The sequence below is a fragment of the Chelonia mydas genome, chromosome 23 (assembly GCF_015237465.2).
Source record: "Chelonia mydas isolate rCheMyd1 chromosome 23, rCheMyd1.pri.v2, whole genome shotgun sequence".
Lineage (NCBI taxonomy): Eukaryota > Metazoa > Chordata > Testudines > Cheloniidae > Chelonia > Chelonia mydas.
The window spans coordinates 7,855,012-7,866,764 of record NC_051263.2 but is presented as its reverse complement, the minus strand read 5'-3'; the positions used below and the strand labels follow the sequence as shown (position 1 = coordinate 7,866,764).

General features: G+C 64.5%; 1 protein-coding gene across 1 annotated transcript; it reads right to left on the bottom strand.

Moving 5' to 3' along the window:
- Positions 1-6,032: 6,032 nt before the first annotated feature.
- On the bottom strand, positions 6,033-8,080 carry OPA3 (outer mitochondrial membrane lipid metabolism regulator OPA3). The gene is made up of 2 exons (XM_037884476.2): positions 7,873-8,080; positions 6,033-6,585 (listed from the first exon to the last, which is right to left on the bottom strand). The coding sequence occupies exons 1-2, from the start codon at positions 8,012-8,014 to the stop codon at positions 6,263-6,265; spliced, it is 465 nt and encodes a 154-aa protein (XP_037740404.1). The 5' UTR covers positions 8,015-8,080; the 3' UTR covers positions 6,033-6,262.
- Positions 8,081-11,753: the final 3,673 nt, after the last annotated feature.

Here is an 11,753-nt window from a genome sequence, read left to right as displayed (position 1 = left end):
CTGACTGGGGTCCAGCACCTCCTGCTGCCCAGGAGCTGCCATTGCTGGGCAAATTGCAGGGGTGATGCCATTTTCGTGCCTGCCCTCACCAGATGCCAGCTGACAGAGACGCACAGCCCAGCCCCCGCCAACCTCTCCCCGCCTGGCCAGGCCTGTCCCACCCCCTGCCAACCTCTCCCTGCTTGGCCCCAGCAAGGCCCACACCCAGCCACCTGAACTCTGCCCCCTGGCCAGGCCTGCCCCAGCCAGCACCCCCTCATCACACACAGTTGTGGGGTGTGACGAAGTGGGACTGTTCTTAATGTTTCCTCTGAATAGTGTGGGGGTGCCTCAGTTTCCCCTGTGCAGTTCTTAAGTCTCTAGGTGCTGGGATAAGGGTGTATGTTCTTTGCAGAGCCCTAGACGGCAGGTGTGTGCAGGGGTCTGGACACAGAGAATGGCCGACACCCTGTTTCCTGGCAACTGATGGCCTGGGCCCTTCCCCCCGCCAGGTGAGAGCTAAAGCGATGGAGAACAAAGGAATCCGGTGACCTCCTTGCCCAGGAAAGGGGAAAGCCCAGAGGAGGAGGGGCTGGAGGGAGTTTCAGTTTGGGGCTGGCTGGGGACATGGAGTGAAGGGCAGACGTGGTTGTCTGACTCACTGGCCCCCGAAATGGACCCAGCTGAGGGGTCCAGTTCTCTGCACCTACAAGCTCTGGTTTAGACCATGTTACTGTCGTCTAAAAAACCTTCTGTTTTACTGGCTGGCTGAGAGTCACGTCTGACTGCGAAGTTGGGGTGCAGAACCCTCTGGCTTCCCCAGGACCCCTCCTGGGCGGACTCGCTGTGGGAAGCACACGGAGGAGCAGAGGATGCTGAATGCTCCAAGGTCAGACCCAGGAAGGTGGAAGCTGTGTGAGCTGTTTGCCCTGCAGACAGGCTGCTCACAGAAAGGAGACTTCCCCAGAGTCCTGCCTGGCTTCGTAGCGAGCAGTTCCAGAGCATCGCCCGGGGACTCCGTGACAACTGGTGGCAGAGGTGGGATGTACTGCACGCTGTGGATGGCGCTTCCTGCAGTAAGTGACTGGGGAGCAATAAAACGAAGGGGGATTGATGAGGACCAGGCATGCTGAAGGCTCAGAGAGGAGCGGTTTCGGGGGGGCGGTTAACCCCTGGGAGTGTGTGACCAGAGAGAAGGACTTTTGCAGTAACAGGGTTCCCCGTGGGATTGCAGCGAGCGGTCCCAGGGGCGGAGGAGTCTGCCGTTCGACCCTGGCAAAGAGGTGGTGACCTCGGGAAGGGCTGGCACACTAGGGGTTCTGCCTGGAAACCGTGGGGAGCTGAGAGCACACAGGCCTGTGAGTCCACAACAACTTGGGAAGAGCAGAGTGATGGTCTGTCACCGTCTCCTTAAGAAGGACATTGTAACCCTGTGCAGAAAGAAAGGGTTGAGCGTTGGAAAGTTCACCAAAGCACAGTTCATCGTGCAGCTGGAGGGGGATGACCGCTCTAAGGAACAGATTCCTGACCCCAAATGGGGCTGCAGCAGGAGTGGGAGCCAGGCATCCCCAAGACTCCTGTCCCCGACCAGACGGGGATCTTCACGATCGGGTTCCCCATCGGGGGATCGGAGACGGACGGGATTGGAGCTGAGCCCGAGAAAGAGCTGCAGAAGCAGCAGCAGCATGAACTGGCGGTGGTGGAGCGGAGAGGCCTAGGGGACCTCCCCGGGGTGAGTGGGGATAGACCCCGGGGGGCCAGTTCCGCAGGGAACCTCGAGACTAAATTGCTGCCCCTGGTTAAGGATGGGGGGGATGTGGATGCCACGTCACTGCCTTTGAGCAGGCTGGCGATTTGAACCAGGGGGACCTGCGGAAAAGCCCCGGTGTCTAGCTCCCTTGCTGGGTCCCAAGGCCATAGACTCCGTCAGCCAGATGGGTGGGGAGGTGGACAGGCTCCCACTCCTGGTCCCAACCTATATGTCTGTGTGGAGTTTCCTGGGGCCAGGCCCCTCGGACCCCCAGTGGGAGCGGAAGGTGATGGTCAATGGGGAGATGTTCCTGGGGTGGCGAGATCTTGGGACAGAGAGAACTGTTGTCAGGCCCTGGGTGGTGCAGCCTCAGATGCTGAGGGGCTGTGTGACCTGGGTGAGGGTCTCAGGGACGAAGCGCCTCGCCCTGCCTATGGCCCAGACCCGTGTGCAGACCCCGGAGGGGTCGGGCTGGCTGGTCGTTGGGGTTCTCCAGGACACCAGCTGCGAAACCCTGTTGTGGGGCGACTGTCTCTCTTTGGGACAGGATCCAGGCCTTGCTCGTGTGACGGGCAAGGGTTTGAATTTGAATCCAGGGAACCAATCGGCGGAGAGGGAAATGGTCAGTGAAAATGCAGATGACCTGGCTGGCAGGGGGGAGGAGCCGCTAGGCTCAGGCTACCTGCCTGCCTGTAACCAGACCCCTGGGGCTGGGTGGGACAGAGAGATGCTCCCCGCCCCTTTGAACACTGGAGAGGGGGCTCACGCTGGCTCTGATGCAGTGAGGAAAGCAGCGAGCTCGCTGCCTACCCCCACTGGGCCAGCAAGGGCAGCGCTGAGCACAGTGGGAGCTGAGACCCCAGCTGAGTGTGGGGAGACACAGGCAGGGCAGGGGATCTGTTGGGAGTGGCAAGGTGCTTGGTAAGGAAAGTCTGGATGAGCCTAGGCAGCCTTGTGAGCTGATGGCTGTGTCTAGTCAGCAGGGTGGGAAGGCGAGGAGAGTGGAAGATGAGTGTCCCTGGACCTTACCTGTTAGCTGGGTGGAGAATTGGGACAATGAAGGAAATGTGCCTGTGTCTATCAGGGGTATTGACTTGCCTATGAAGGGAGCTACCCTGATCTCCAAGCAGTTGTCTGTGACCAGCCTTGTGTGCTGGGACAAGGGGAATGAGATCCTAAGCTGTGTGTCTGGGAAATGAGAAAGTGTGTCCGACTCTTCTTTGTGGAGCAGACAAAAGGGGCCTTTTCAGCTTGTTATGATTGAGGGTAGTGCAGTTGTCTCAGAGTTGGTTCTGGATTCAGCTAAAGCCCAGGAAGGGAAGGGTCCTAACAAGTTTGTGTCTGCTCGGGAGAATGGCTCTGTAACTAGGTTGCATCCAGTTAGTGTCTATGTAAAATCCCAGAGACCAGACAATTCTGGTGCTTGTATTTTGCCTGTTGCTAGTGTGTTGTTGGGAAAGGGTGGAGCAACTCTGTCTAATCAGGGTGAGATCCTAGCCAGGGCAGAAGCAGAGCATGAAGGTGATGTGATTTTGTTACCTACTGAGGGTGTGGAAACCTGTAGCAAGAAGGAAAAGATTCCTGAACTAGTGTGTGGTGAAGGGAAGGAGAATGCTTCTGACCTGTTATCTAAGAAGTCTGTCAGTTTGCCTGAAAGGGGATTGTGTAGGAATCCGCCTGACGGGCCAGAGGTAATTCTGGATGTAAGGGAGACCCAGGAAGAGTCTGTTGTTGCTCAGGAAAGTGTTTCTCTAGAGCATGCCCTAGGTGAAGAGGGTAAGAGCAGAATTTCTGTGAGGGGTGAATTGTTGCCTAGAAAAGCCCTAGGGAAAGGAATCCTCATGGAGTCTTTGCAAGCAGTTTACTGCAACTGAAGGGTGTGAAAGTGATTTAATCAAGAAAGTTTCAGTTTCTAACAGCCAGAAATTTTCCGTTGTGAATGGATCCACTGACTGTCCTGTTGAAGGATCCAGTGTGGATAGCTTTGAGAAGGTCTCAGATGGAGTGAAAGCTGTTAAGAAAGTTAAACAGTTCCATAACCAAGTGCCTGTGTTTGGCCAGTTTGTTGGGGAGAAGACCCAATCCCAGTTTGACCCCCCTGGGGTTTTGGGGGTGGCCAAAGGGCACGGGCCGCATAAACCTTCCCACATGTGGCCTGCGAGTGCTATCGACCACCCCCGACCTAAGGGAGGGCGTGAAACTGGAAGGGCCTGGTGTAACTCCTACCAAGGAATGGGAGAGATGCTGGGGCATCCATGGGAACGCTGGTGGCTTCGAACTTCCCCAAGTCACTGGCTAAAGTGACCCCGCTCAGTTCGATCTCGAAGGGGGGGGAGAGATGTGACGAAGTGGGACTGTTCTTAATGTTTCCTCTGAATAGTGTGGGGATGCCTCAGTTTCCCCTATGCAGTTCTTAAGTGTCTAGGTGGCGGGATAAGGGTGTATGATCACTGCAGAGCCCTAGAGGGCAGGTGTGTGCAGGGGTCTGGCCGACACCCTGTTTCCTGGCAACTGATGGCCTGGCCCTTCCCCCCAGCAAGGTGAGAGCTAAAGGGTTGGAGAACAAACGAATCAGGTGCCCTCCTGGCCCGGAAAGGGACAAAGCCCAGAGGAGGAGGGGCTGGAGGGAGTTTCAGTTTGGGGCTGGCTGGAGACATGGAGAGAAGTGCAGCCGTGGTTATTTGGCTCACTGCCCCCCAATATGGACCCAGCTGAGGGGTCCGATTCTCTGCACCTGCAAGCTCTGTTTTAGACCATGTTCCTGTCATCTAATAAACCTTCTGTTTTACTGGCTGGGTGAGTCTCACGTCTGACTGTAAAGTTGGGGGGGCAGGACCCTCTGGCTTCCCCAGGAGCCCCGCCTGAGCGGACTCGCTGTGGGAAGCGCAGGGAGGGGCAGAGGAGGCTGAATGCTCTGAGGGCAGACCCAGGAAGGTGGAAGCTGGGTGAGCTGTGTGTCCTGCAGACAGGCTGCTCACAGGAAGGCGACTGCCCCGAGTCCTGACTGGCTTCATGGGGAGCAGTTCCAGAGCATCGCTCAGGGACTCCGGACTGGGGGGGATGGGGAGCGGGTGGCAAACCCTAGGGCTTCACTCGAGCAGGGCAGCTGTCGGCCGGTTTCTCCAGGCCCAGCCATGGCGGGGGCGGAGGGGCTGGCATAAAGTTATCCTAAATCTGCCTGCCCCAGCCCTGCTCCCTGCAGCTGCGGGGGAGGGCCAGCAGGGCTGACGTGCAGGGCAGGTCCCTGGGCAGGGTGCTCCCATGGGGGGCACATGCCCTGGGCATGGCACCCCCCCAATAACTGCTTGGAAACTAGCCCCAGGCCTCTGAATCAACTGCAACCAGGACTGACATCCCTCCCTCTAACTCTCAACCCCACGCTGCCCATCAGGCAGGACCCTTCTTGCTCAAGGCCCTGTGAGCAGGTGTTGCCCCCCACATGGGCTGCATGGCCAGCAAATGGCTCCCCGTCAGCAGCGCCAGGGGGCTCTCGCTAAGGTCCAGAGTGGTGGGGCTGACAGGACACCTGGGTTCTGTTCCCAGGGCTGAGGCCCCACACTGCTCAAGCCCTCCGCACCATCCAGGGCCAGTGTGGGCCTTTCCAGCACCCCTTCCCCCCGCCCCAGAACCAGGCCTCCCCAACATCCCTGCCCCCTCCCCACCTAACTCCCAGAACCAGGCCTCCCAGCCTCCCTCCCCGTGGCTCCTCCCCCTCCGGGCAGAGCCAAACTAAGGAAGCAGCCAGCCCAGGCTGGTTCAATCCCTAGACCAAGCCAAGGATGCCCTTGCTAACACCAGCCACGGGGGAATCCTGGGGGAGCAGCCCCACCTCTCTGGGCTAGGGCAGAAAGTGTCCAGGGCAGCCCCTGCCCCTGCTAGACCAGCAGCAGGGCCTGGCCATGTGGGTCCTGTTGGACTGGAGGAGCTGGGGGGCCCTGGGCCTGCATGGAAGGGGGGTGCATAGAGCCTTCCAACCCCTGCCCCGCTGCATTAATCAGCTTTGCCCATGCAGCCCCGCCCAGTGGCTCCCCCTAGGAATCACTCTGGCCAGGCTGCCCCATGGACCCCGCCCCATGGAGTGCACCCTCGGCCAGGCTCCCGGAAGGGAGGTGGCTCTGGCTGGGCCCCTTGCTGCCCGAGCCATGACAGGCCCTAGGGAAGGGGCCGATCGCAGAGCCCGGGGAAGGATGAGCTGGGACCAGCTCCACTTTCTAGGGGAGCCCCGGGCGCAAAGGAGTGCTGCTGGCAGACCTATGGCTCCGCCCCTTTTCCCCAGCCCCGCCCCAATCATGGCTCCGCCTCCTCAGCAGCAGGTGGGTTTTAATGGATGACTATTTACACTGTAGAAAACTCAGACTCTGCAGGAGCCGAGGCTGGTCATGAGCCGGGACCCCCCAGCCCACACGGGGGCTTGTCTCGCTCGCTTGGTCCAGCGCAGGCTCCTCCCGGCCCCAGCCAGCTCCGCGCCCCGGCACCGGTGGGCAGGGCCCACACGTGCCAGGCTCCTCCTTGGCAGCCCGCCCCGGGGGGCCCCTATTTCTTGGTGGAGACGTCCAGCAGCAGGCGGTTCACCTCGCGCAGCTGCGCGTCCAGGGTCTCCACGGCCAGGCCCAGCTCGGCCACCTGCTCCTGCAGGCCCAGCAGGGTGCTGCTCTGCTCCTCCTCCTTCCTCCGGGTGTTGGAGGCCTGGCGCGCGTACTCCAGGAAGATGCACAGGCCGCCCACGCCGAAGACGATGGCTTCGCCCAGCAGCTCCGCGCCCAGCTCCGCTGCCGCCTCCTCGTTCAGGGGCTTGATGGTGGCGCCACGGAAGCCCATGATCCGCATCTTGGTTCGCATCTCGACCCAGTGGTACACTGCAGGGGGGAGGGGCATGAGTGGGGGGGCTGCCAGCCCAGCCCAGCCCCGGGTTCTGCCCAGCTCTGCCGGTGCCCCTTGCTCCGGACCCGCAGCCCCCGCCGGCCCGGCCCCCCCCCATAGCCCTGCCGGTGCCCCTCGCTCCCGACCCGCAGCCCCCGCCGGCCTGGCCCCCCCCATAGCCCTGCCGGTGCCCCTCGCTCCCGACCCGCAGCCCCCGCCGGCCTGGCCCCCCCCATAGCCCTGCCGGTGCCCCTCGCTCCGGACCCGCAGCCCCCGCCGGCCTGGCCCTCCCCCATAGCTCTGCCGGTGCCCCTCGCTCCCGACCCGCAGCCCCCGGCCGGCCCCGGCCCCCCATAGCCCTGCCGGTGCCCCTCGCTCCCGACCCACAGCCCCCGCCGGCCTGGCCCCCCCATAGCCCTGCCGGTGCCCCTCGCTCCCGACCCGCAGCCCCCTGCCGGCCCCGGCCCCCCATAGCCCTGCCGCTGCCCCTCGCTCCCAACCCGCAGCCCCCGCCGGCCCGGCCCCCCATAGCCCTGCCGCTGCCCCTCGCTCCCGACCCGCAGCCCCCGCAGGCCCGGCCCCCCCCCATAGCCCTGCCGGTGCCCCTCGCTCCCGACCCGCAGCCCCCGCCGGCCCGGCCCCCCCCAATAGCCCTGCCGGTGCCCCTCGCTCCCGACCCGCAGCCCCCGCCGGCCCGGCCCCCCCCCATAGCCCTGCCGGTGCCCCTCGCTCCCGACCCGCAGCCCCCGCCGGCCCGGCCCCCCCCCCCATAGCCCTGCCGGTGCCCCTCGCTCCCGACCCGCAGCCCCCGCCGGCCCGGCCCCCCCCCAGCCCTGCCGGTGCCCCTCGCTCCCGACCCGCAGCCCCCGCCGGCCCGGCCCAATCAGGGAGCTGTGCGGGGGCGTGTCAAGGGTCACTTCACGGCTTTGCTTTGTGGGTGCCTGTTCACTGTGAGCCGTGGGCCCGCCCATGGGCTCCGCCTATTGGCCCTCTGGACCCACGCCCCGCCCTCAGTCTCCAACCATTGGTTCAAGGGACCCCGGTTCCGCCCCGCGCCCCCATTGCCCAGCTAGGCTCTTTGCCCCGTCACCGCAACAATCCCATTGGCCTGCAGAGAGCCAGCCCCGCCCCCGCACCGCCTCCATTGGCCCGCAAACCTCTCTGTCCCGCCCCCGCATGCGCCCCATTGGCTCTCTGTATTCGCAGCCCCGCCCCTCCGGAGCCCCATTGGCCTGCAGCCCCGCCCCATTGGCTCAGCGCCCCGCACGCGGCCTGTCACTCACGCTGCGCGGGCGGCCCGCAGACGTAGGCCCGGAAAAAGGGGCTGGCGCGAGCCCCTGCCTTGATGCGCGCGGCTAGGGGCCGACTCAGCTGCCGCACGCCCAGGTACAGGAGCTTCGCGATGGGGAACGCGCCGGCCACCATCCTCCCTCCCGGCGGCCCCGCGCCGCGCCGCCGTGACGTCAGCGCGCAAGCCCCGCCCCCGCCGCCTGCAGCGCGACTGAAGGGGCGGGGCGCATAATATGCAAACGATGCTCATGAATATGCGAGTTTGCGCAGTGCGTCCGCCGGAGAAGTCTAATCAATATGCAAATTAGAAGGTGGGTATGCAAAAGAAGTCATGAATATGCAATAGCTGGGTATGCATTCCAGACGTGCGGCGCCCGAGTATAGGCAAATCCTTGCCCGAGTATGTAAATTAGCTCATGGATATGCAAATTAGAGCACGGGCCGCAACCCCACGTGTCTCCCACCCCATTTCCCGCCCACCCCCAGGAGCTGAGGTGGAGCGCGGCGCCTGGCGGCTTGTCAGAGCCTGGGGGCGGGGCCAGGAGAGCGGGGCGGGGTCTTGGCAGGGGGCGTGTCCCCGGCAGTCAGGGCTGAGCGCTAGGGGGCGCCGTGGAGCGGGGTGGTGGCTCGGCAGGGGGACTGGGGGGGTGCTGTGGAGCGGGGTGGGGGCTCGGCAGGGGGACTGGGGGGGGCGCCGTGGATCGGGGTCCGGGGGCTCGGCAGGAGGACTGGGGAGGTGCCGTGGATCGGGGTCCGGGGGCTCGGCAGGGGGACTGGGGGGGTGCCGTGGATCGGGGTCCGGGAGCTCGGCAGGGGGACTGGGGGGGTGCCGTGGATCGGGGTCCGGGGGCTCGGCAGGGGGACTGGGGGGGCGCCGTGGATCGGGGTCCGGGGGCTCGGCAGGGGGACTGGGGGGCGCCGTGGATCGGGGTCCGGGGGCTCGGCAGGGGGACTGGGGGGGCGCCGTGGATCGGGGTCCGGGGGCTCGGCAGGGGGAGTGGGGGGGTGCCGTGGATCGGGGTCCGGGGGCTCGGCAGGGGGACTGGGCGGGCGCCGTGGATCGGGGTCCGGGGGCTCGGCAGGGGAACTGGGGGGGTGCTGTGGATCGGGGTCCGGGGGCTCGGCAGGGGGACTGGGCGGGCGCTGTGGATCGGGGTCGGGGGGCTCGGCAGGGGGACTGGGGGGGCGCTGTGGATCAGGGCAGGGGCACTGGGGGACGCTGTGGAGCGGGGCGGGGGGCTCGGCAGGGGGACTGGGGGGGGCCGCCATGGACCGGGGTCCGGGGGCTCGGTAGGGGGCGTCTCCCCGGCTGTCAGCGCTGGCCCCCTTGCTCCACGCAGCCCGCCAGCCCTGTGCAGTTGGGGGCTGCGTTTGATAAGAGCCGTAGAATAGCTCCTGACTCTGCCCCGCAGAGGCCCCTCCCACGGCTCTTCCCCCCCCACCCCGCCTTCGGCCACTTCCCCTGGCTTCGAGATTCTCCCTAACTCCTTGTCGGGCCGGGCTGTTGAGCCGCTGCCGGGCTCTGCCCAGAGGGGGCTGCATGTGGGTGCTGGGTGAGGGCCCCGGGGGTGGTGCGGGAGGCGTTCTGGGGCCCTTCCCTAGTGTGCAGGGACGGGAAGGACCCTGGACTCACAGTGTCTCCCCACAGGCGCAGTGGGGTCTGTGTCTCCTGACTGCCCGCTGGTGGCTGGGGAGGGTTGCGGGGCATTGCGGGGGTTTCCCTATGATTCGGGAAGGAGTATGGGGGGAGGCCCATGAGCTATGGCTGGGGTCTCTTCCTCTGATGAGCTGTAATGAACCCCCCGGTGCTTCCCTGACCTTGGGGGCCCAGGGCGACAAAAGGAAAAGGAGGGTCCCTGGTGGGTTTATCCTCTTAAGCTCCTGCCCCCAACTGACCACTCTGCCCCCTGCCCCACCAAGTCCTGACTCCCCTCTCACCCCCCCACTCATGGGCCCCCTCCCGGCCCGAGTCTCGCCCCGGATCGGACCGGCCTCCCTGGGGCATGCTGCTCCCATCCATCACCCCCATCACAGGGTCCCTCTCCGCTGCCCCTGGCTGCTGCAGCCTGGAGTCTGCTGGGGCTGATCAGAACGGAGCCGGGCCCTCCCCCAGACCGAACCCCCAGCACAGGATGTGGGGCTTGGCTATCCATGGGGATGAGCTGTGCTCAGCGCTGCACAGTCTCACCCAGGCTCCCCACCAGCTGCTCACCCCCTTTCTGGGGTCACGGAGTTCGTGTGAGGACAAGGGCCCAGCCAGGCCAGGTGGCTCCTAGCCGGGGGTTGCTCAGGGCCGGCCCCGTGTCACCAGGGCCGTGCGAACAGCCTGGAGAGAGCTGCAGGGCTGGGCGGAAGCAGGGTTGCAGTGAAGAAGGGCAGGGCTCCCCGCCCCCAGCTGGCCGCAGCCATTGGCTCAGCTCCAGGTTTTTTCTCCCCGGGGGAGCTCCAAGCACTGAACAAATTCCCCAGCCCCCAGTGCGTGAAGGGAAACAGGCAGGGTAAATGGGAATAGAACCCAGGTGTCCTGGCTCCCAGCCCCCCCTGCTCTGACCACTAGACCCTACTCCCCTCCCAGAACCAGGGATAGAACCCGGGAGTTGTGCCTTCCAGGCCCTGTGCTCTAACCACTAGACCCCACTCCCCACACCAGGGGTAGAACCCAGGAATCCTGGCTCCCAACCCCCCCTGCTCTAACCACTAGACACCCTTCCCTCCCCAGAGCTGGGAATAGAACCCAGAGGAGGTCTGGGCGGAGAAGTGGCAGGGCCAGTGCCCCCCTTCCAGCCCTGGAGGTCCCCTGGAGCGGGTGGGGAGCTCAGGCTCCATGGCCCATTGGCGGCTGGGCTCTCTGCTGTGGCTGCAGGAATCCGTCAGGGCCTGTGTGGGGTTCCTTGCCCTCCTGGGTGGGGCGCAGAGCTCTGAGGGGAACAGCTTGGGGAGGAGGACGATGGGGTCACCGTTGCCCTGGGCCGGATCTGGGCAGCACCAACAGAAGCTGGAGACCCGGCAGTGTGTCTGCCATACAGGGCAGTCCGACTGTGGGGGCTGGGAGCCAGGACTCCTGGGTTCTCTGGGGGCGAGGGAGGGCACTGACCTTAGGGAAGCTGGGTGGGTGGTGGGATCAAGTGGAATTAGGCAAGAGAGAAAACTAAACAAACAGGCAAAGGGAAAATCTCCCCCTTTGACTCCACCGCCAAGACGCTGGCTGAAGCAGCGCCGAGGTCGCCGGTGTCCCAGCCGCGCTTCCCCCAACTCAGGACCACGCAGGGAGAAACCGCGGCTGCAAAGGGGTCATGGGGGGCAAGCAGGGGGGTGGGGTAACTCCCCTCACCAGGCAGCAGGGGGCGCCTCACCTGGCACGGGGAGCGTGGGAGATTCCTGGGCCTGAGCGCTTCCTGTTTATTCCTGGGAATGTTCCCATTGCGAAGCCCCCTGCCTGGTGACGTGGGGAGCAGCGCCGGGGTCAGGCAGCCGCTGCTTGAGCGGTCACTGCCTGTCACCCTCTCGCCCCCGCCCCCGGGAGAGGCAGCGGGGGGCACGGGGGGCACCTTTACCAGTCAGCTCAAGGTCAAGGAGGATTTATTAAGATTAGACCGAAGAATGGTTTGTTATGCAGTGCTGAGATGCAACCACCTCTGGGGTGGGGCACGGGGGCTGTTTATACAGGGGCTCTGTGCCTAGTGCCAAGATACAGCTGCCTGTCTAGCGTGGAGGGCATGACCCACAGCTCATGCTGAGTGCCAGCACCAGGGTGGCACCTTTGTGGGCAGTGTAGGATTCCCAACAGCAGGGCAAGGAAACATCTGGGACAGGCTTGGGACCAGAACCCTGGCCCAACCCAGCCATTGCCCCCCACTTCTGTGCAGGACCCTGG